The sequence below is a fragment of the Podarcis raffonei genome, chromosome 7 (genome assembly GCF_027172205.1).
Source record: "Podarcis raffonei isolate rPodRaf1 chromosome 7, rPodRaf1.pri, whole genome shotgun sequence".
Classification (NCBI taxonomy): Eukaryota; Metazoa; Chordata; class Lepidosauria; order Squamata; family Lacertidae; genus Podarcis; species Podarcis raffonei.
In genome coordinates this window covers 28,297,412-28,322,586 of record NC_070608.1, presented here as the reverse complement: position 1 = coordinate 28,322,586, position 25,175 = coordinate 28,297,412, and the positions used below count along the sequence as shown (strand labels likewise).

General features: G+C 41.4%; 1 protein-coding gene across 2 annotated transcripts; it reads right to left on the bottom strand.

The window, feature by feature from the left end:
• Positions 1 to 1,698: 1,698 nt before the first annotated feature.
• Positions 1,699 to 22,645, bottom strand: RMDN1 (regulator of microtubule dynamics 1). 2 transcript variants are annotated; one of them, XM_053395726.1, is made up of 10 exons: positions 22,405 to 22,645; positions 17,822 to 17,939; positions 15,705 to 15,792; positions 13,247 to 13,406; positions 12,154 to 12,243; positions 11,410 to 11,465; positions 8,764 to 8,851; positions 8,195 to 8,225; positions 6,646 to 6,779; positions 1,699 to 2,006 (listed from the first exon to the last, which is right to left on the bottom strand). In XM_053395726.1, exons 1-10 carry the CDS (start codon positions 22,597 to 22,599, stop codon positions 1,968 to 1,970), a joined length of 999 nt encoding a protein of 332 aa, XP_053251701.1. In that variant the 5' UTR covers positions 22,600 to 22,645; the 3' UTR covers positions 1,699 to 1,967. The 2 variants fall into 2 exon arrangements, with proteins under 2 accessions (XP_053251701.1, XP_053251702.1); XM_053395727.1 differs by having other exon boundaries at positions 22,480 to 22,644.
• Positions 22,646 to 25,175: the final 2,530 nt, after the last annotated feature.

Genomic DNA, 25,175 nt, shown 5'->3' with positions numbered 1-25,175 from the left:
GGGCAAACGAAGAGAGACAGGCCCCTACTTGCAGGTCTTGTCAGCCCCCTGCTAGCAATGACTTGCTTCACCCTGTAAAGGGCCTTTCCTGCATGTCTGTGAAGGAAGAAGTTACAGTACTCCAGTCTTTACAGTTGTTTCCCACCAGACACATGAGTTTCTCCCAATTGTTTGGCAAGTGGAGTGGGGAGTTCAGTAATCAGCTGCTATTGCTACAAACATTGGTCACATCCTCCTTTACCTGCTCTTCCCCTCTTGCTTGCAACTGTTGGGTTAGCCAGTTACAGGCTTTTCAAAGTCCAAAAGTTACAGTAAGGAGGGAGCTACGTTACAGTTTCAATGGACCCTGTTTGCAGCCAGTGCCTTGTTTTGGGCAGCTGGAGTTTCATGCTTTCAAGTCTGCAAGAGGAATCTGTATATCCCAGGCAGGTTTCAGCATTTAATCTGGATGTTTCAACTGTGAGCAGCCACCAGACAATTTTGCAAATAGGGATGAGTTGTACAACAGGCTGGCTTGCTTTAGTTGTGATATTTCTACACCACCCCACTACCAGAGTTCTCTAGATGGCTAACTTGCCCATGGTGATTTCTGTCTTCAAGGGAGGGAAACAGACACCCCACAAAACTGAAAAGAGAGGGGACAATAAGGTGCCCCATACTGCGTTTAATGGCAAATGTTCCTTAAGCGTTTGCTGCATCTTTAGAGCCTGTTGAAAGGCTCTGAAAAAGAGGTAAGGCAAGAGGTCTTTATTATATAGGAAGCCACACCAGGAATACACAAATCACACTTTTAGGGAACCAGTTTATTTACTGCATTGATACAATGCCTTCCTGCCAAGGCACCCATGGTGTTTTACAATTTAATACTAAAATCACTGATAAAAAGTGTAGTTGGTGAAGGGGAAGGGAGAAATCCAACTGGAGCGGGATCTGGTGTTATCTCTGCCTGCTTCCCTCATTCTCTTGATTAAGGGACCTCCTCTTCTGACAACAAGGAAGCAGGAGCTTATTCTGCCAAACACCAAAAGGTTCAACAAGTGTTCTGGAGTTAACCCCAAAGAGGTTCCCTTCTTACTCCCCAAAGAAAAAATTAACCCCAAAGAGGTTCCCTTCTTACTCCCCAAGGGTAAACAAATACCCTTAGAAATGGCCATGGGCATGTATTTCTCAACATACATCACTCCAGGAGTTCCTAGTGTTGGACCCATGGGTGCAGTTTCACCCTTGAGGTCTTCCCCAGCACTCATGAAGCCTCTGTCCATCTTTCACCCTCGGTGATGAGGGTGGTTTCCTTTTTCCCCCTTTGAGAAAGGAGCAGCAGGAGGAAGAAGGTAGAAGCATGACATTCTTCTGCACTTCCTCCTTCAGTTCTGTGTGCTATTAAAGGCTCAGGTTAATTTTACTGGATCTGATACCCATACCCATTAGAAAACATGCTTTCTGTCTCTTTCCAGGTTAGTGAGGGATAGAAGTGATTGGGGGGGGGGCGTCCATGGTACTCAAAAGCCACAATATGTCCATGGGTCTTAAAAGATGGACAGGCCCAACATTATTCCTTCTATTAGGATTTTTTAAAGTTGGTGTTGGGGCTCTGAAAAAGATAATGATAATTAGGCTGTTCTTTTCCCAAGATACTAGCTAGTGAGAGTTCAGCTCCAGCAAGTGAAGAACAGATTTAGAAGCAAAAGATAAACAATGCCTGTAAGAAAATTGTATAACTGCTTTGGATTGGAACAGCATATTTTATACATATCCCCTCCATCTCTCGCAATATATATTTCACACAATAGTCCAGACATTATAGAAGTTCCTCCAGTTAAAGATGGGGCAATTTCCATAGCACCAGGTCTGTTTTATTTCTTTGATTAGTAAAGATTAATAATAATAATTTGTACCCCACCCATCTGACAGGGTTGCCCCAGCCCAGTAAGTAGATAATAGCAACACACAAAATTTCAACTATCTTGTCACAGAGAATTTAGCAATTCCACAGCTTCTTTATGTACCTGAAATGAAAAAAGATGAAAAGTTCAATAGTGTCTTCCCACCAAGACGCAGCCATACCCACAATACTCTCTTGGTTAGGGATAGATTTCATCTGCCCTCTGGGAAGCAGCAAAGCAGGAAAAGGGAGTTGTGGGGCAAGTGTGTGATTGAATCACCTTTCTCAGTAAGGACATCAAAAGAGGGGGAAATGTCTCAGCAGAGGTATACTGAAAATATTGCCAATGCATTTTCCAACTGCACTCATGCAATCCATGGGGTGCTGTTGCATTTTCAAGCTGGAGGCTTTGAAGGGGCACTTTGTCATTCAGTTGTGCACAGGCATTATTGCATTCTGCTGAAACAGGGATCTTTCTACCTTTTGTAAAGATAAAAAATTTCCCTCTACCCTGCTGCAGACATCTTTTTTCACAAAGTCTCTGGAGAAAATGAAAGATAACATCTAAGAGGGGTTACTAAGAATTAAATATATGCACCCCCTCTCTATGACAAATATTTTTTACATGTCCTTGATTGTGAAATCTGCCTGCCCAGCTTTCCACTGGTGTAATGCAGGCCTCAGCTCGAAAAAGGGACTTCCATCCCTTGCTTTAGAGCCTAACATTTTACATTAGTTGGAATTCTGCAGTTCTTGGCTCTGACTTTTATTTTTATAATTGAGCAAATGAATGCCAAATACATCTTGCTGAAGCCCTACAAGTGAAGACCTGCATTTTGTGTGTATGTGGAAATTGAGTGCAAAAATACTAACAGCTACATTAGTGATTAGTGAGAGCTCCAGATGACGAAGTTGCCTTTAATAAGGAAATATTAAAACAAATAATGGAGAATGAACAAAAATTGATAAAGAAACCAAACAATGAGAAGACAGAACATAAAGACTCTACAAACACAATTTGCAATGATAATAAATAAGGAAGTAGAAGGGAATATAAAAAGAATGAGACAAAGAAACTTTGAATTTGCGAACAAATCAGGAAAATGGCTGGTGTGGCAGATTAAGAAAAGAAAGGAACAGAATACAGTAAATAAAATCATCATTGAAGGCACAGAAATAGAAAATCCGAAAGAAATCAGAAAAGGATTCTTGGATTTTTATAGACAACTGTACAAAAGCAAAGAAAAGAACAATATGAGAAAGACAGAAAGATTTTTAAAGGAAAAATAAGTGCAGAAGATCCCGACAGAGAAAAAAGATTTTTTGAGCGCCCCAATTGAAATTGAAGAAATAAAAGAGGTAATAAAGGAACTGAAAAAAGGAAAAGCTCCAGCACCAGATGGATTTACAGCTAGATATTATAAGGAAATGAGAAGCATCCTACTTGTACCATTGAAAGAAGTTATGAATAACATTTTAAAGAACAGAGAAATTCCGGAAACATGGAAAGAGGCCTTTATTACATTTATTCCAAAACAAGAATCGGACTTAACGCAGGTTAAAAATTATAGGCCTATTTCGCTGTTGAATACAGACTATAAAATTTTCGCGAGCATACTAGCAAAGAGAATGAAAAAGGTACTGCAAGAATTTATATATAAGGATCAAGCGGGTTTTCTTCCTGGCAGACAGATGAAAGATAACATAATAAACATAATAAACATATTGGAATATCTGAATGCCAGGAATGATAAACAAGCTGCTTTAATCTTTGTGGATGCGGACAAGGCCTTTGATAATATATCATGGAATTTTATGTTAAAAAGTTTGGAATATATGGAAGTGGGCAAGGAATTTTATAATGGAATAAAGGCAATATATACAGAACAGAAAGCGAAGTTGATAGTAAACAACAGAAGAGGTCAAAATAACTAAAGGTACAAGACAGGGATGCCCATTGTTGCCATTATTATTCATCATGGTGCTGGAAGTTTTGTTAAAATCATTAAGAAAAAATGAAGACATAAAAGGGGTGTCTATAGGGAAAAATGAATACAAAGTCAAAGCATTTGCGGATGACTTGGTAATGACGGTAAAAGAACCAGCGGAAAGTGTCAAAAGAATCTTAGAAGAAATAGAGCAATTTGGTCGAGTTGCAGGATTTTATCTTAATAAAAAAAAGACAAAAATTATTGTTAAAAATATGAATCAATAATCAACTGAGGAAACGCAACAAAGGACAGAGATAGAAGTGATGAATAAAGTGAAGTATTTAGGAATATGGTTAACCCCCAAGAACATTGATTTGTTTCAAAACAACTACCTACCAGTTTGGAACCAAATAAAAAGGGATTTGGAGGTGTGGGGAAGATTGAAATTGTCCTTTGGGGGGAGAATATCTATGATAAAAATGAGTGTGCTGCCAAAGATGTTATTTTTATTCCAATCATTGCCGATAATTAAGGGGACATCAATCTTTAGAGAATGGCAAAAAATAATTTCAAGATATATTTGGCAGGGCAAGAAGCCAAGGATTCAGTTTAAGTTATTAACAGACGCGAAAGAAAGAGGTGGCTTCGCCCTGCCAGACTTGAAATTATATTACGAAGCATCATGCCTCTGTTGGATAAAGGAATGGATTAAACTAGAGAATGGAGAGTTGTTAGATTTAGAAGGATTTGATAACAGATTTGGCTGGCATGCATATCTATGGTATGAAAAGAAAAAAATGCACAAAGGTTTTGAAAACCACATCTTTCGAAGATCACTGATAGAGGTGTGGGAGAGATATAAAAATTTGTTGGAACCTAGACTCCCCCACTGGATTTCACCATTAGAAGTGATGAGCGTGAAAAAGATTAATATGAGGGGGAGGTGCATAACATATGGAGAACTGGTAATAAGAGAGGGGGGGAAATGGAAAACGAAAACTTTAAAGAGGTGAAAGAATTTGTATATGATTGGTTGCATTATTATCAGGTCAATGAAATGTTTAAAAAAGATTGCAAAATGTGTGGGTATGAAGACAAAGAATCAAAATTTCAAGCGGAGGTATTGAACAATGAGTATAAAAATCTGTCCAAAATGTATAAAATGTTGCTGGAATGGCATACAAAAGATGAAGAGGTGAAATCAGTAATGATACATTGGGCCAGAGACTTTGGTTATAATATATAATATGATGACTGGGTGAAATTATGGAACGAGAGGCTAAAATTCACGGCATGTACAGCGTTGAAGGAAAATGTATATAACGCCAGTTAAACTGGCTAAAATGTACAAAATTTGTAATAAGTGTTGGAAATGTAAAGAAAAAGATGGTACCTTCTACCATATGTGGTGGGAGTGCAAAAGGGTGAGGGGCTTCTGGGAAATGATATACAATGAATTGAAAAAGATGCTGAAATATACGTTTGTTAAAAAACCAGAGGCCTTCTTATTAGGACTGGTAGGAAATGAAATTAATAAGAAAGACTGTAAACTGTTTCAATATGCAGTGACTGCCGCAAGGATTCTTCTGGTCCAAAGATGGAAGCAGGAAGAAATTCCAACAGTGGAAGAATGGAGAAGGAAGCTGACTGAATATGAAGAATTGGATAAATTGATTGGGAAGATTCGATACCAGAAAGACCAAAAGTTTATCGAGGACTGGGGGAGATTTACAGAATATCTGAAAAGCATTTGTGATGTACAGACAACGCTTGTTGGCTTTGAAGAGACTCTGTGAGAAAGCAAGAAATATTGTAAAAAAGAGAGTAAGAGGGAAAAGGAGTTTTTAAAGGCAATACTAAGCTTACAGTTAATAATAGAAACTTTAACGAAAGATTGTCAGAGAAAATGAGGGAAGTCAAAAACTGAAGAATGAGTGATAAATTATGTGTTGATTGTATAAAACTGTTTGGAAAATGAATAAAAATGATTTTTTAAAAAAAGACAAAGTTGCCTTCACTTAGCCTGTGAATCTGTCCCCTTTGCAATACTATTGTTCTTTTCTTTTTTGGGGAGCTACCCATTTCGGCTTAGTAAGCTTATGCAAAATACATTAGATTTGCCCACTTTCCTCCAATCACTCTTACTCATCAAGGGCACTGGATTGAAGAGCCAGAGTAGTTGAGCAACCGTTTGTCATCTTTATTTCTATGAACAGAAGATCCTGCCTTAATTTGTAAGGGAACCACTGAGGTAAAGTAGACTGCACTGGCTGAGGAAGACCTGGGTTTAAATCTCCATTTCTCTATGAAACCGAGCAACCTAGGTCAGTAAACATTTTAGTGTAACCTCACAGAATTGGAAGAAATGGAAGAAATCTTAATCTGTTCTCTCCTGAGCTCCAGGGAGGAATGACTATATACCACTGTGATAAGAATCATAACTAGACTGTAAGATTTATGGCTTTCTAATCAATTCAAGCTCCCTCCCATGAAAAAAGAAATTTCATCCTCATAGTTTTAAATTCAGCTTCTTGGCAGGAACACTTGGAAATTTGCTTAAAACTATATGAACATTAGGTCAGTTTAAAAACACTGCTAATACTCCCCATATATACTCTGATGGATTGTTAGCACACTAAAAGGCAAACAATTTGATGACATGTTTATATAGCTTTTTCATTTTGAACACTTATTTCCAAGCACATTCTGAATATACTGCCCTTTGGGTATATATAATAGGAGGAGGTTCAGAGTATGCTGTAACTCACTCTGCAAAAATAGTTAATACAAGGAATTTCTTTAGCCAATAGTGACAATGGCCACAATGCTTACCTGCTTATCCTCCTCTGTGTGTGACAGCCGTTCTTTTGCCTTTGATAACCACAAAAGGGCCATTTTTCTGTTGTTCAACTTCATGTATGTCTTTCCCAAGAAGAGTAAGTTCTTACTATAGAAATTTGGCTCAACTGCACAAAAGTGACAACAGAAAGATTTTTACTATATAATATCATAGTCAATAACATATTTGAGAACTCCACAGTGATTTCTGCATATGCACTTCAGGCAACACTAACATGACCAGTAAGGTTTTTGCTTTGCTGCCTATTGCATATAAGCTGCACCTGTTAACCAAAATGTACTAAGAAATTTTGCAGATGGTTGGACCAGATGATCCCTGGGGTCAACTTCCAACTCTAAAATTCTATGATTCTATTATTCTGGGAAAGGAAACACTTTCTTCCTGCTTTACGCCAGAAATAGTCAATTTCTACTTTCTCTCAAAACCAAAAGTAATAATTACTGACTTGTATTCAATGCAGTACTACGCAACAGCCCTGTGGGCACAAGGTTTTACACTTGATCAATGGAACTTCCCCCAAATATGTTCTGGAGGGTTGGGGAACACCCAGAACAGATTTAGGGTGTATGGGAGGGGGTCAAAGTTGAGAAAGGGACAGGGCCTCCTATCTGTCCATCACCTGACATCATAGTGACATCAGGCAATGTTTCCCAAAGTGGACTTTCAAGCAGCCCTTTGTAAACATCCATTCATGGGGCTTTCGGACACCCCTCCCACATTTCCATACTCCCACTTACCCCAATGTGGTGGGGGAGGGGAGTCATTTGGAAGACTTGAGTAAGGTATGATCCCACAACCCAACAGCTGGTGGGCAAATGGAAGTGTGCCTCACTCAATCAAAGAAACAACCAGGAACTTAAAGCTCCCAGTAGTTCTTTTGACACCAGGTGTTCGGCAGATTGGAGTGGCTTTCTGAAACTGGCTTCTTAGGCCAAACAGGCAGGTCTGGAGGGTCCACAGATCCCTACCTCCTTCCATAAGGAATTAAAGATTAAAGAAAGTTATGTTTGTGTTTCCTCCCTGTACAAGCGGTGTATCTACTTACAGAAAAAGATGTATGGCACTTTACAGAGATGTTTTAACACAGAGTTAAAGGCGAGGCCATAATATTTTTAGCAGGCTTTTGCAAATGAGTCTTGGATATGGGGCTGATCCAAGTAATTCGTGTAGGATGTTTGCATGTTTATTGCTGTGAAATATTACATGTTATCTTGTTTCCTGCACCATTTGGCAATGGCTAGGAAAACCTACCCCAAGTTTTCCATTTGAGAACTGATGGGATCCTATGATGTGGGAAAAGTGAAGAGAACACATATAATCTAGATCCTTGTTTCAGCTTCTAGAGAAGGCAAAATGAAGACCTCTATAGAGGTTTAATGTCTCAAATATTTCTGAGGTTAGTTATGAATAGTAGATCCTTTCACACTTCTTCCTGACAAGGTTCTACTTGTGCTTTGGTTTTCAATTTTAACAGTCCATGCACAAAGGACACCACGTATTCCACAGTGCTACGTAACGTACCATCTTCAGCCTTCTGGAAGTAACGTAAAGCCTGCAAAATATTGGTATTAAAGTTAGAGCATGTCTGAAAAATAACCTGAAATAATCAAAATCCCTCCAGCAGTGGGCTAAAATATTCCAGGGAATCGTCCACTGTGCAAGGTAATTGCTATGTTTACGAATCCATGGGTGTGCGCTTCAAGTGTCCCCCGCATTATACATTTTTAGAAGAACATATTTATTTACGAAGTACAGTTTTAACCAAATGTGAGGAACCTGTGGCCTCCGCGTGATGCTGGACTCTGGTTCTGACTGGCCCCAGCCAGCATAGCCAGCTGTCAGGGGTGAAGAGAACTGTAGTTCAACAACACATGGAGGACAGCAGATGCCCTGCCCCACCCTCCCAATTTGTTTTGTTAAACAGCTGTCATGAATATAGCTACATTTATTTTTCAAAATCTCAGGTTCTGTCAGTTTGCTCATGTTTACAGTTTAGATGAGTGCAACCTTCCACGCCCTTTTCATTCTATGCTTTAATTATAATACAGTAACCAAGAAAAATCCATGCATAGCCTGTTGGGGTACCATACCTCTTCATAGGTGGAGCTGGGTGGCGTTGAGAATAAAGCTGCAGCTATTTTGCTCTGATACCATGGCATGTCAGCAAACGTATAACACCTACAAGAAATGCAAAAGGACGTTGTATACTTTACACCTTGACATTTTGTATGCATGTTTGGAGAATGTTTTCATTCACTTTTAGGTCAACGGAACTATATAACCAACAAAGAACATCACAACACATTGGTTGTCTCAACATCCTACAATAATAAAAGTTATAAATTATCTCAAATGTCTGTATTGGTTCACTTCAGTAAATCATTCCATAAGCTCAAATGACCAATAGTTCAAAATTTGACTACAACTCTGCCATAAAATAAGACCTTTGAATAAGACATTATTAGTCATGCAGGACAAAGGTGTAAGATACCATCTATGAAGAAGCTTTAATGAGGTTCCCCTCATTTTAGACAACACCAATTTTAAAGGTAGTTTTCCATAGAGCAATCCGTTGCTCATTAGCACACACATGATGTTCAGTTTCTATCAGATTTATACATTACCGAAAACTATACTTTTATATGACAGTAGAACACAAACAGAGACATCACCTTGCCAACAAAGGTTCGTATAGTTAAAGCTATGGTTTTCCTAGTAGTGATATATGGAAGTGAGAGCTGGACCATAAAGAAGGCTGATCGCCGAAGAATTGATGCTTTTGAATTATGGTGCTGGAGGAGACTCTTGAGAGTCCCATGGACTGCTAGAAGATCAAACGTATCCATTCTTAAGGAAATCAGCCCTGAGTGTTCACTGGAAGGACAGATTGTAAAGCTGAGGCTCCAGTACTTTGGCCACCTCATGAGAAGAGAAGACTCCCTGGAGAAGACCCTGATGTTGGGAAAGATGGAGGGCACAAGGAGAAGGGGGCGACAGAGGACGAGATGGTTGGATAGTGTTTTCGAGGTTGCCGGCATGGGTTTGGCCAGGCTGCGGGAGGCAGTGGAGGACAGGGGTGCCTGGTGTGCTCTGGTCCATGGGGTCACGAAGAGTTGGACACGACTAAACGACTAAACAACAACAACAACAAAAGAACACAAACGATAGTATTTTCAAAAGCAATGAGAGTTCTCCATGTCTGAGCAATCACCTCTGGCTTCAATGCAAAGCCCATATTATGGTCTACCTGAAATCACATGAGACCAAACACTACTAGGCTAACCCTCCAAGGTTGCATCCCAAACAGATTAATTCAGTGTAGCACACCAAGTGCCGCAAAAACAGAAAGAACATAGCAGTCAGCTGCAACCAACTCAGACAAATGAATGCTACCTCACCTATTCTACAAGTGAAATTTTAAAGTCCAGTGTCAGTAATCAGCCTGACTTAAACGAAAATTCTTTCTCAAACCCCCAAAATAAAAAGAAGGACACAGGCATCTCTCCTCATAGGGCTAACAACTGCTTCAGGGGGATATTTAGAGCAGGAAAACAGTTCAGTAAAACACCTCCAGATTAAACAACTCATGTGCCTATTTTTCAATTAAAGGCAAAGAAGTCCAGGAGAGTCAGGCAGATATCTCCATCATGTGCTGCAGGCATCCTTTCCAGGCCACAAGGAGGGTCTCCTCACAAGCTGAAGGCACAGAGGGGCTTTGTTGAGGCTCTTCAGGTCTCTCTCATTTCTGGGTTTCTGGCGCCACACGCATGTGCGGTCGCAAGTGATCTGAATGCACCTAACTGGGGGGGGGGGGATGCCTGTAATTCTTGGTCAGGCTGCTTCAAAATGTTTCTGGACACTCATGCCTTCTCAGCAAGCATCAGAAGAAAAAAGAATAGAGACAAAAGCTCCCAATCTTGCCCCCCTTTCAAGGATTTGATCAAAATGGCCACATGGCCATATTAATGTCTTTCAGGGCAGCAATAGGCAGGGTTTGTTGAGGGCCTAACAGGGAAGTGTACGCTAATGAGTTTTCAATTTCTTATGCTAATGAACAGAAATATTGATCCACTTCTAACCATTAAGCAGAGCAGGAAGGAGGTAATTCTCCTAAGAGGATGACCAGGAACTTGGGAAATCGCCAAAAGCAATTTAGGTCTCTCAATAGGATTAGGAAGTGCGGCAAAAAAAAAATGTGAGTGGGGAAAAACAGTTTTGTATGCAGTCTGACCAAAAAAATCAAAGCAATCAATGTAAGAAGCAGAACACAGCACGTTTCCTGAGACTCCAAAATGGGAATGTTGCTCTTTTGAAAGTGGAAACTGAGCTGTGTTTGAAATGGTGCCCAAAACATCTTGGAAAATGTTTCGGTTGCTGTTATTTTTCCCATAGTATTTATCTGTGTATTATTTTGAATACATTATTAAGCATTCTATTTTCATTCTAAACTATCTAGCTACAGAATTCCACAGGGGCCCAAATGGTAATGATGGGTGGAAATAGACTTTTGTTTCCATCTAGAATACTAATAATGCTTTGCAATGACTTATTGCAAACTAGTCTATATTGGCACGGTTGCCAATACAAACTTGGTTCATTTTAAGAGGGCGTTTTATATAATGCTGTTTATAAGCCAGTGCCAAGAGAATCAGGTGGAATTTGCAAAGTTTCTGTCCAAACAATTTGTATTTCATTAACAGCGGTGGCACAAGTATGATTTTGCTTAAAAATCTTACCAAATGCCCATAAGATGAAGTGATGTAGCATCCTTTGGATTCAGTTCTATCGCTTTCTGTGAAGGAAAGGCAACAAATGAAAGCCTGTCAGGTATTTTTTAACACTACCCCACAGCCTCTATTGCTCCCACAATCACCCTTCCAACCTGCAGCAATGCCTAGATGATATTCCTGAACCTTTTGCCTGTCTGAAGAAAACACTGCATTCTGTTGAAAGGAAATATCTTATTTGTTCAATAATATTTAGCCTATTACACCTTTGCGGTAGATCAATTATTAAATACATATATTATTAAGACTGCTTTGAGTTAGGCCCATTATTATTCCTCCACCAAACACTGCTCTTTAAAGGGGCACTATTCACATTTAAAGCTTAAATTTAAGTCCATTGCTGTAGTAATCCTGAGGAATATATGGCCTCAAACACATTCACATCCTTCTCAAAAAAGCATTCCAGATGCTCAATCTCTTTCTCACACATTTATTTAAGCTTTAAACGTCTCTGTTTATACTGAGACCACATGAAAGTTTAAAATGGCTTGTATGCCTGGTCCTTAAATTCACTTTTGTAAAATGTGTCGAACTAGTTCCTTGTGTTAGAGCAAATAACAATCTCTCCTTTGTGCTGTGTTTAAGCCTGGAAACATTTCTGATAAATAGTTGGAAGCTTGTGCTACTATCTGTCTATCTATATGCCAAACACTGAGCAAACAGACACAAGACAGGAAACTTAATTTTATATACCTGGAAGTGTTCTTTGATAACAAAAGCATTGGTAATTTTTTTCTTTATTCCTTCATAATCTCCCACATCACTGAGGCAGATTGCATACCACTAAATATAAAGAAGAGGTACATAATTGAACTGAGGAGTACTGAGAGTTTAGTGATTTTTAACAGAAAATACGCAATTGCTATTATTCTGCAAGTTAGGAAATACAAATTCTCTATCAGTTTTTTAAATAATATTTGAAAAGATTTAGTTCAATAATTCTGCTATGATTTAAATCACCAGTCACAGTTATTTTCAAGAGGATGAGTTTTCCCACTGTTACTGCTGTTGGGTTTCTAGACATTTAATCCTAACAAAGGTCAAATTAACCGAAATAGGCCCATTTCCATCACTTATAATTTTATGTATTTTGAAAAATCTACAGAAATTGTAACCATTACCCTTACTATTACTATATGGCTGGGAGCAAATGCTTATTAAATTGTTCTGTCTTGTTTACTATCAAGGAACAAGTGAGAGGGATCTCATCTGGGGAGGACTGGGACCTTGGAGAAAACCTCAATATACCTAAGAGCCGTTAAGCAGCCAATTCACCCCACCACATAACTCTAGATCCAGACTTACACACACACACACACACACACAGAGAGAGAGAGAGAGAGAGAGAGAGAGAGAGAGAGAGACCCTATGGGAGATACTGAACTGGCAAAGGAGCACTCGTCTGGCTGAAAACAAACTTAAGAACCAGAGGTCCATTCAGAAAGAAGGGTCTACTAAAGAGGAAGAGCCACCAGATGTAGCCCAGATGATGACCAGGAACAATCAAATTGTCTGTTTTAGCAAAAACAACAAAAAACACACAACCCTCTCAGTCTCTGCCTTGCCTTTGTGAGAAAAACAACTGCCTCTCCAGAGCTGCCCTATTGCCAGTTCTTATCTATGTTTTCTTGGAGTCTATCTGTCTACAGTAATAGCTATTGCATTTGATCCTGAGTGCATCCACCTCTGGTCAGGATCTACACTGCCACACGGCCTTTGCAGGATCTACACTGCCACACCCTCGCTTTAGTCTTGGAGCCCAGTAAATGGAGTGAGCCAGACTTACCTTGTGCACACTGAAACACGATTTCTCTTTCTCGAGTGCTTTTGTGGCGTAATCAAGGGCCTCATAGATCAGCTGTTTCTTTTTCTCTGCCGAAGTTTGACTAAGCTGAGCCACGTCCCGTGATGCTCGTGCCAGGCGCCACAACAGTTGTGCATTCTCACTAGTTATAAGGAAACACAACAGGATGCACTGATCATTACCAGGCCAGAGTTAATAACCAACGAAGAAACATAACTATAGTTCGATCAGGGATTCTGTGGGCTTATAAGCCATTTCCCCTCATGTTCGAATTCCCCAGCCATGAACCACCACTTTTACTTTCAGAACTGGCCAAGGTGCAATTAATAATTTTCTCCACCAATAATGACACTAAGCACATTTAGTTCTGTATGCAACCACAGTTAGACTTGGTTTGTAAACTGCCATTTGAGTGACCCATGGTTAGCAAAAGCAGCACTAAGCCTAATGTTGGCTTATAAAGGCTGAAAATCTACAAGTTCCTAGAAAGGAGCACCCAGCTAATTTGCTCTTTCCTGGTCCTTTTGGCCATGTTACTGTAGTTTATCTCACTAGGAGCAAGCTGCAGCCAAAAACAAACCTGGACTGCAGCTCATGGTTAGTGAGGAAAGGGCTGAACTGTGATCCCCAGTTTGGATGACTTGCAAGGCCAAATCCTGGCTTAGCAAAAAGGATCAAGGACAAACGAAGTGGGTGAAAGCTTCTCTCCAGGAGCCCACAGGTGTGCATGCTCTTGTTAAGACAAGATTTGGCTTAGTGTGTCATGTGTGCCAGGCCACTGATGTACTGCTGTACATCAATCAAACTGCTCAAATAGTTTTGGACCATGAATAGCAGCAGAAGACAACCTATATGGGCAGTATTCTACTAACATGCCCCATCAGCATAAACATGTTTGCCTGTGCAACGTGGAGGGGAGGAGAGGAGAGGGGAAGAATGTTCTGTTGCACTAGCAGAAATTCTTGCGCTGATGGAACAATTACCTTACCACTACATTGGACTCCACTCTATGATCTGAAATAAGGTTTTGATAACACGCCTTGAAGTAGAGTCTTTCAATTAAAACTAAAAGCTATTGAAACAAGCAGCTTCATAATAGCAAATTTCTCCCTGAAAAGAACTGCAATAATTTCTCAAATGCTTTCATCTGCTGCGAAAGAGGCTTCCATCTCTCTCCTTTTTTCTCACAGCACTTTTTGAGTTTTGGTGGGGAATTTTTACCTTATTGTTACGAGGTTGCGCTCGGTGGGTTTTTCCTCTCTCATGAAACATTTCTCAATTGATCTTCAACCTCTACAACTGCCTACACTTCCTGATATGAAAAAGCCCTGAGCTAAAATCAAAGCATGGGAAATTAGGGAGGCTGGCTACCAAGCACATAAAAACAGTGTGAATTGCTGATTTTGTCTTTAAGTGAAGTTCTACCTTAAATAAATAAAAAATAAACACCGCATACAGATTCTTTTAACAGTAAGAAAAGTCTTCAAAGCAAGCACAGAAAGCAACAATAAGCACCCCCTCTAGGTTTACAGGAAAGTTCAAATGAAGATGTGTGGTTTTCCCCCCAGGAAATGTGGACACCCAGGAAGACTGCAGAGAGCAACAACTGAAAGATGATTTGAGAAATGAAAGAAAGGACCACCTTGGCCACCTTGAAAGTAAGATAAATGCAACAAAAACCTTGCATCCCACAATATTATTTTTCTGAAATTTTTTCTCTTTTCGCAATTTTAATGCAATATATTTTCTCATTAACTGATAAAAGAATGGCTTGATACAGCACTACTTTTCTCAGCCCAGCCCTAAATACCACCTGCCATGGGGATGTTCTTGCCCTCTATTACAGAGTTGTTGGAAGAATAACTAAGAATTCGTGCAGCATTTCGAATACTTTTGACATGCTGACTGTTAAGTCTTATCACAATAGCACTAGCTTGGTATTCTTGTCTTCATATAGGAGATGAGACTGCATGTGTTGGGGAGTAGAGATTTCATGTTACAGAGGGGAAGTGGGAGAATTGAATTTCCTCCCGCCAGATGCAGCGATGGTCATCAATTTGGATGGCTTAATGAGATTATTAAGACAAGTTCACAGAAGACAAGGCTATCAATGGCTACTAGCCATGATTGCTGTGTTCTACCTCCACTGTCAGAGGCAATATGCCTCTGAATACCAGTTGTTAGGAATTACAAATGGAGAAACTGCTGCTTGTAGATATCCATGCACATCTGACTGGCTATTGTGAGAACAGGATGTTGGAGTATGAGTAGATTCTTAAACAAAATGATATCCATGGCTGCCCTAAATTTGACCAGTCAAGTATATCCTTTAAGAATTATCTCCCCTGTCCCATTATGTTCTGCCCCACAGAAATGGCTGTCCTCATAAAAAGTGGCAGGTGCGACCAGAGTACAGAGGGAGTCTGCTACAATCACTTACCTGTTTTTGTATTGTTCCAGCAACTGATATAGCTTTTCGGTTTCCCCACTCCCATATAGGTAGTCTGCTTGATCTAGGACTTCATTAACTTAAGGTTGGTTAAAACAGAAAAAAGTGTGACTATGCTATTCCATCTTGCATGTATAAATAGCTCTAAGAGAAGAACAATTCAGCTAAAGTTAAATAGCACTATGTTTATTTCCTGCACAGTGAATAATTATTACTAAGTGCCACACTAACTATATTATGCAAATAATATTGGTTTCTTTCCAGTAACAAACTGACAGGAACAAGATTTGAATATCAACAGGGAGTTGCCTGTTTTATTTACTTGGTTTTTTTTGGAGGGGAGAGGCATTTTGCCTATCTCTTTTTTGAATGGGTGTTCTTTTGGAATGCTACCTAGTTTTTTGTACTGCTTGTTTTGTATTATTTGTGTGGGTTTTATCTCTCTCTCTCTCTCTCTCTCTGTGTGTATGTGTGTGTTTGCGTGCAAAGCGTGCCTACTTGTGTTACTAGTGTTTTGTTTGTTTTGGGTGTGTCTGTGGGTGTTTTGTCTGTTTGGGGCTTATTTCTAAGCAACACTGCTTGGCAGGGGGTTGGACTCGATGGCCCTTGTGGTCTCTTCCAACTCTATGATTCTATGATTCTATGATTCTTCTTTGAAATTGTCATTTTAGGGTGCTCACAAGAGTATAGGACTTCTGCATCCTGCTAATCATTATTTGCTGGCACAAAAGCTAGGGGAGTTGGCAAGGACAAAAGCAACTGAGATATTGTTATTATTTAGTCCATTTGTTTGTCACTTTTTATGGAAAAAATCCAACAAATACAAATATAGTTCATGACAAATACGTCCATGAAACCAAAAAGATCCAGTAAAAGTACTGATTCAAAATAATCATCATAGAGTGTATGAAAGATCAAGAGGGAGTGAAGTGTACCAGAGAGGAAGCATGACAGATGTCTAAATATCAAGGTGTTTAATGAAATAAACGGTATTCATAAATGTACAATAATATGGAGCAAATTGTATGTAAAGACAAATACAATATACACTGAGTTAGATCCAGAGAACATGAAGAAGGGGGCAGGTAAAAGTTGACTTTCCTACCCCTTCCCTGCTCATGGAAAGTGCCTCTGCCCTTCCCCCTCAATGCCCCGCAACATAGCCCAACCCATTGAGAAGAGGTCCCCAAGCTTTTTCAGGGGCTGCCAGGAGGAGGAGGGGTGTGAAAGTCAATTACTGCCAGCAGCCTTCTGCAGGTCTCTCTCTGGATGATATTCATAGATTTTTCATTTTTAAAAAATAAAGCATTGCAAGTTATATCACTGTTATTACAGAACATCCTGTTATCTAAATATACAAAAAAGCAAGGACTACAGCAGTGGAGATAATTCTGCTAAACAAGACTTTCTGGCTGAGCTTACAGATCATCATCATCATCTTGCTAACTAAGGCTCCTTTTGCTGACTTCATTTAAGTCTGTAATTACCCGACTTCTTTGGACTGTTAAGTTTCTGAGAGCTTTCAAAGGGTCAAAAAGCACACGGAAACCATAGTGGCATAAATATCTGATAGCTTAATTTTCATTTTGCTAAATCAACTGATCATAGTCTTCATTATATTTCACTTACAGCTTTGGAAAAAACAAATACAAGACAGGAGTTTAGAAAAAGGATCCTCTGGTAACTAGTTTTACAACTGTCCATCACAATGCACAAGCAATGCTAAGCCAAACTATGGCTAAACATGAGCATGTAGGCATGTGTATACATACCCACAGTAAAAATTGGTACTTCATTCCACTGCACGCCAGGCTGCTGCTGCACTACCCAGAGCTAACCCATGGTCTGGTATAGCATCATGTTCGAAGCCATGTGATTTGTCTTGTTCCATGAGCTGTAGGCATGTTTTTTTCTTGGCTTATCACTTGCGGTTTGGTGGGGGAGGGGACACAAGTCAGAAGCTCATGCTCAGACATAACATTAAGCCAAACAGGTCTTAGCTCTGGGTAGCATAGCAAACGCAGGACTCGGAAAGAAACACCCTCATATTTAGCAATGACTTGCTTTAGTGTTTTGTAAAAACCAGGCCTCTGAATTCCTCAGCTTACCTTTGACATCAGCATGAACCACACTAGAGTGAGAGATTAGTATGTACGCTTCGTAACCCAAGTAGGACAGTGCTGAGAATGCAACTCCTCTTCTGAAAAATGTGGACTGTTCCAGCACCTAACAAAAGAGAGACAAAGGCTACAATCCTAACCATGTTTAATTGCAACCTGAAAAGAAACATTGCATCTAGTCGAGTAAACACAAGTTAGACTGGGCTGTATACATACAAACGAAGTCCTGCAAGTTCGGAAGGCACTCTCATTTTACAAAGCTTTCAATTATGCTTATTATCCAGTACAGTACTAAAAGATGGCTGTGAAGCTACTTCTGTGAGTCCAAGGATATATGTGCAGTGCAATCTTAGGCATGCTTACTCAGAAGTAAGTACCACTGTGGCTCATTTCCAGGGAAGTGTGAACAGAATTTCATGTTTAGGTTTTGTCTTGATGTAACAAAAAACTCCCCTTCATGGATCACTGCCTTGCCGTGGCGAAGGGGCTTGAATAACTCAGAGAAGCTATGAGGTATGCCGTGCAGGGCCACCCAAGACGGACAGGTCATAGTGGAGAGTTTTGACCAAACGTGATCCATCTGGAGCAGGAACCAGCAAGCCACTCCAGTATCCCTGCCCAGAAAACTCCATGGACAAAGACAACAGTCATATAAAAGTTATGACGCTGGAAGATGAGCCCCTCAGGTCGGAAGGCGTCCAACATGCTACTGAGGAAGAGCGGAGGACAAGTACAAGTAGATTCAGAGCTGATGAAGTGGCTGGGCCAAAGCCAAAAGGACGCTCAGTTGTGGATATGCCTGGAAGCGAAAGGAAAGTCCAATGCTGTAAAGAAAAATATTGCATAGGAACCTGGAATGTAAGAACCATGAACCTTGGTAAGTTGGATGTGGTAAAAAATGAGATGGCAAGAATAAATATTGACATCCTGGGCATCAGTGAACTAAAATGGACGGGAATGGGCGAATTCAGTTCGGATGACCATCACATCTACTACTGTGGGCAAGAATCCCATAAAAGAAATAGAGTGGCCCTCATAGTCAACAAAAGAGTGGCAAAAGCTGTACTGGGATGCAATCTCAAAAATGATAGAATGATCTCGATACGAATACAAGGCAGACCTTTTAATATCACAGTAATCCAAGTTTATGCACCAACCACTGGTGCTGAAGAAACTGAAATTGACCAATTCTATGAAGACTTACAACACCTTATAGAAATGACACCAAAGAAGGATGTTCTTCTTATTATAGGGGATTGGAATGCTAAAGTAGAGAGTCAAGAGATAAAAGGAACAACCGGCAAGTTTGGCCTTGGAGTTCAAAACGAAGCAGGGCAAAGGCTAATAGAGTTCTGCCAAGAGAACAAGCTGGTCATCACAAACACTCTTTTCCAACAACACAAGAGACGACTCTACACATGGACATCACCAGATGGGCAGCATCGAAATCAGATTGATTCTATTCTCTGCAGCCAAAGATGGAGAAGCTCTATACAGTCAGCAAAAACAAGACCTGGAGCTGACTGTAGCTCAGATCATCAGCTTCTTATAGCAAAATTCAAGCTTAAACTGAAGAAAGTAGGAAAAACCACTGGGCCGGTAAGATACAATCTAAGTCAAATCCCTTATGAATATACAGTGGAAGTGAGGAACAGGTTTAAGGATTTAGATTTGGTGGACAGAGTGCCTGAAGAACTATGGATGGAGGCTCGTAACATTATACAAGAGGCAGCAACTAAAACCATCCCAATGAAAAGGAAATGCAAGAAAGCAAAGTGGCTGTCCAACGAGGCCTTACAAATAGCGGGTGAGAGAAGGCAAGCAAAATGCGAGGGAGATAGTGAAAGATACAGGAAACTGAATGCAGATTTCCAAAGAAAAACAAGAAGGCCTTCTTAAACGAGCAATGCAAAGAAATAGAGGAAAACAATAGAATGGGAAAAACCAGAGATCTGTTCAAGAAAATTGGAGATATGAAAGGAACATTTTGTACAAAGATTTCCACAATAAAAGACAAAAGTGGAAAGGACCTAACAGAAGCAGAAGACATCAAGAAGAGGTGGCAAGAATACACAGAGGAACTATACCAGAAAGAAATGGATGTCTCGTACACCCCAGGTAGTGTGGTTGCTGACCTTGAGCCAGACATCCTGGAGAGTGAAGTCAAATGGGCCTTAGAAAGCATTGCTAATAACAAGGCCAGTGGAAGTGATGATATTCCAGCTGAACTATTTAAAATTTTAAAAGATGATGCTGTTAAGGTGCTACACTCAATATGCCAGCAAATTTGGAAAACTCAGCAGTGGCCAGAGGATTGGAGAAGATCAGTCTACATCCCAATTCCAAAGAAGGGAAGTGCCATAGAATGCTCCAACTACCGCACAATTGCACTCATTTCACACGCTAGCAAGGTTATGCTTAAAATTCTACAAGGAAGGCTCAAGCAGCATGTGGACCGAGAACTCCCAGAAATGCAAGCTGGATTTAGAAGAGGCAGAGGAACCAGGGACCAAATTGCAAACATGCGCTGGATTATGGAGAAAGCTAGAGAGTTCCAGAAAGACATCTACTTCTGCTTCATTGACTATGCAAAAGCCTTTGACTGTGTCGACCACAGCAAACTATGGCAAGTTCTTAAAGAAATGGGAGTGCCTGATCACCTTATCTGTCTCCTGAGAAATCTCTATGTGGGACAAGAAGTTACAGTTAGAACTGGATATGGAACAACTGATTGGTTCAAAATTGGGAAAGGAGTACGGCAAGGCTGTGTATTGTCTCCCTGCTTATTTAACTTATATGCAGAATTCATCATGTGAAAGGCTGGGCTGGATGAATCCCAAGCCGGAATTAAGATCGCCGGAAGAAATATCAACAACCTCAGATATGCAAATGACACAACCTTGATGGCAGAAAGTGAGGAGGAATTAAAGAACCTTTTAATGAGGGTGAAAGAGGAGAGCGCAAAATATGGTCTGAAGCTCAACATCAAAAAAACGAAGATCATGGCCACTGGTCCCATCACCTCCTGGCAAATAGAAGGGGAAGAAATGGAGGCAGTGAGAGATTTTACTTTCTTGGGCTCCATGATCACTGCAGATGGTGACAGCAGTCACGAAATTAAAATATGCCTGTTCCTTGGGAGAAAGGCGATGGCAAACCTAGACAGCATCTTAAAAAGCAGAGACATCACCTTACCAACAAAGGTCCGTATAGTTAAAGCCATGGTCTTCCCAGTAGTGATGTATGGAAGTGAGAGCTGGACCATAAAGAAGGCTGATAGCCGAAGAATTGATGCTTTTGAGTTATGGTGCTGGAGGAGACTCTTGAGAGTCCCATGGACTGCAAGAAGATCAAACGTATCCATTCTTAAGGAAATCAGCCCTGAGTGCTCACTGGAAGGACAGATCGTGAAGCTGAGGCTCCAATACTTTGGCCACCTCATGAGAAGAGAAGACTCCCTGGAGAAGACCCTGATGTTGGGAATGATGGAGGGCACAAGGAGAAGGGGACGACAGAGGACGAGATGGTTGGATAGTGTTGTCGAAGCTACAAACATGAGTCTGACCAAACTGCGGGAGGCAGTGGAAGACAGGAGTGCCTGGCATGCTCTGGTCCATGGGGTCACGAAGAGTCGGACACGACTAAACAACAACAACAAACAAAAAACTATGATTCTTTGTACGTCTCAATCCAACCAGGCATTAATCATAATCAGAAGCACGATTTGAAGTTGGGTTTTGTATCTTGGATTCTGCTGCTACTTGGTGTCCTTGTTTACTCCTAGCTTGTTGCGTCCACACTATCACAGCCTACCTGGGTTATAGAGACATGAGGGATGATGCCCCCAAAATTAAACCACTTGGGTGTCTAAGAGACTCTTGTTGGCCCTTTCTCAGAACTCTCCCAGTTTTCTGTCTAGCTGGCAACAGGCTCCTTTTCCTGCCCACCTGTTGGCTAACAAGCCCTCCGTCTCTAGTTCAGCCAGCTACCTCCACAACAGTATTGCAAGGAGGGAAAATTAAAAGCAGCATGGATAAGTTAACTCAGAATATAAATGAGTATGTTGAAAGCAAACCTGTGATCTTAGCAGCTACGTGCAATAGGTTTAACAGATTTAACTGGGCAATCTGCCATGCTGCGACCTGCCTGTTTCCTTTTCATATTCAAAAGAACTGTTTTAATGTGAGCACATGTTCTTCAGCTTCTTCACCATTTAAGTGAACACTACGAACTCCATACGTCTCTAGTGCTCTTACCCGGAAGAAACCAAACTCAGCTTGCGCTGCCGCTGGAATCGGAGAATTGTAGAGTTGGAAGGGACCCAGGGGGTCAAGCTAATCCAACCCCGCGCAATGCAGGAATCTCAACTAAAGCACCCAGAGACTTCCCTAGCCGAGGAGAGCGCAACTATAGTTGTCACAGCCCGCCCTCCAAGATATAGGGGGGAAAGTTGAAAGGGAGAAAATAAGGCGAAGGGAAGGGGGGGTGTTGGAGAGGAAACCTTCACTCTAAAGCCGAGATTTCCACCCACAAGTTTGGTTTTTTTGCAAGGCCGCCGTCCCAGAACACACTTTAAAGGAGACATTGGGGGGAGGGGAGCAGGGGGAGAAAGCTAAGGATGAGCGCACGTCGGAGCGCAACCGCACCTCGCTTCGCCCCGAAGCGACTTGGCGCCGCCAGCCGAGTCTCGCCTTCGGAGCCGCCCAGAGGAGCCGCGTCCTCACCGCGCAGCCTCCTCGGCTCAAAAGTCGCGCTGCAGACGCCATAGCGGAAGCCTCTCCCCGTACTCCCCCCTACCCCCCTCCGCGCCGGAAGCGCTCTCTTTCCCAGGCCCCCGACACGCCGGAAGTTGCGCGTGGCCGCCTCCTAGAGCAGCCGGGTTTGCTCCAAAAACGGAGGTTTTCTTGGTTCCCCGCCTCCCTCGTGGCGGACCTTCAGCGAGTCGTCTACGGTTTTGGATTTCCCGCGCGCGAGGGGCGTCCTACGTACGCGCCGACGTCACGAGGTAGCGTCGGCCTCTTCTCACGTGACTCTCGTGGTGCTGGGGGAGGGGCGGGGGTTAGAAGGATTGGTTTTATTTACTATTTCCCCCCTGGGTCTTCTGAGGTGCCCGACGCATGCGCACGGCCCGCTTCGTCCGCAGCTCCTTGGGTTACACAAGTTCTGAGGTGAGGCTGGCCGTTGGAGCAACCACCCCAGATTCAATTATCTGGGAAGGGCTTCGTCGGTCCTATTATTATTATTATTATTATTATTATTACGGTCCTTCCCAGGCGCTGCAGAGAAGAGGAGCCGCTGATCAGGGAGGGGCTGCTGCGCCCTTTCGGACGTTTGTGGGAAGCGGCTGCGGAAGGAAGCCTCTCTGAGGTGTGTGTAAAGGAGCGAGCGAGGGAGCAGCCTGTGCTTGTGGGAATTGCGCCTCGGAGAGGAATGGTGGAAATGGGAACCCAGGTGGGGGAGGGGGGACTTGGGTCATGCCATTCATTTAAGATGTTTTCTAGCATTTGGATCCTGCCCGTTTGCTCCCCATCCCACCCCCAGAAAAAAAGGTCCTTTTTCTCGGGCTCAAAAGGTAGGAGAGAGGGAGGGAGGCGGGCGAAGTTTAATTGAAGCACAAGTTCCTAAACCGAACAGGTAACAGTGAAGCCTGGAAAGTTTCCAGAATATATAATGAAAGTCGGATCTCATCTAACTTATGTTAGATGACTGGTGCTGAAGAAACTGAAATTGACCAATTCTATGAAGACTTACAACACCTTATAGAAATGACACCAAAGAAGGATGTTCTTCTTATTATAGGGGATTGGAATGCTAAAGTAGAGAGTCAAGAGATAAAAGGAACAACCGGCAAGTTTGGCCTTGGAGTTCAAAACGAAGCAGGGCAAAGGCTAATAGAGTTCTGCCAAGAGAACAAGCTGGTCATCACAAACACTCTTTTCCAACAACACAAGAGACGACTCTACACATGGACATCACCAGATGGGCAGCATCGAAATCAGATTGATTCTATTCTCTGCAGCCAAAGATGGAGAAGCTCTATACAGTCAGCAAAAACAAGACCTGGAGCTGACTGTAGCTCAGATCATCAGCTTCTTATAGCAAAATTCAAGCTTAAACTGAAGAAAGTAGGAAAAACCACTGGGCCGGTAAGATACAATCTAAGTCAAATCCCTTATGAATATACAGTGGAAGTGAGGAACAGGTTTAAGGATTTAGATTTGGTGGACAGAGTGCCTGAAGAACTATGGATGGAGGCTCGTAACATTATACAAGAGGCAGCAACTAAAACCATCCCAATGAAAAGGAAATGCAAGAAAGCAAAGTGGCTGTCCAACGAGGCCTTACAAATAGCGGGTGAGAGAAGGCAAGCAAAATGCGAGGGAGATAGTGAAAGATACAGGAAACTGAATGCAGATTTCCAAAGAAAAACAAGAAGGCCTTCTTAAACGAGCAATGCAAAGAAATAGAGGAAAACAATAGAATGGGAAAAACCAGAGATCTGTTCAAGAAAATTGGAGATATGAAAGGAACATTTTGTACAAAGATTTCCACAATAAAAGACAAAAGTGGAAAGGACCTAACAGAAGCAGAAGACATCAAGAAGAGGTGGCAAGAATACACAGAGGAACTATACCAGAAAGAAATGGATGTCTCGTACACCCCAGGTAGTGTGGTTGCTGACCTTGAGCCAGACATCCTGGAGAGTGAAGTCAAATGGGCCTTAGAAAGCATTGCTAATAACAAGGCCAGTGGAAGTGATGATATTCCAGCTGAACTATTTAAAATTTTAAAAGATGATGCTGTTAAGGTGCTACACTCAATATGCCAGCAAATTTGGAAAACTCAGCAGTGGCCAGAGGATTGGAGAAGATCAGTCTACATCCCAATTCCAAAGAAGGGAAGTGCCATAGAATGCTCCAACTACCGCACAATTGCACTCATTTCACACGCTAGCAAGGTTATGCTTAAAATTCTACAAGGAAGGCTCAAGCAGCATGTGGACCGAGAACTCCCAGAAATGCAAGCTGGATTTAGAAGAGGCAGAGGAACCAGGGACCAAATTGCAAACATGCGCTGGATTATGGAGAAAGCTAGAGAGTTCCAGAAAGACATCTACTTCTGCTTCATTGACTATGCAAAAGCCTTTGACTGTGTCGACCACAGCAAACTATGGCAAGTTCTTAAAGAAATGGGAGTGCCTGATCACCTTATCTGTCTCCTGAGAAATCTCTATGTGGGACAAGAAGTTACAGTTAGAACTGGATATGGAACAACTGATTGGTTCAAAATTGGGAAAGGAGTACGGCAAGGCTGTGTATTGTCTCCCTGCTTATTTAACTTA

Excerpts from the sequence above, each read along its gene's own strand:
- RMDN1 (XM_053395726.1), bottom strand. The coding sequence starts at position 22,599 with ATGGCGTCTGCAGCGCGACTTTTGAGCCGAGGAGGCTGCGCGGTGAGG. Across the intron at positions 8,852-11,409 it reads CTTCATCTTATGGGCATTTG|GTGTTATACGTTTGCTGACA; the intron begins GTAAGATTTTTA and ends CATTTCTTGTAG. Across the intron at positions 8,226-8,763 it reads CCAGCTCCACCTATGAAGAG|GCTTTACGTTACTTCCAGAA; the intron begins GTATGGTACCCC and ends AATATTTTGCAG.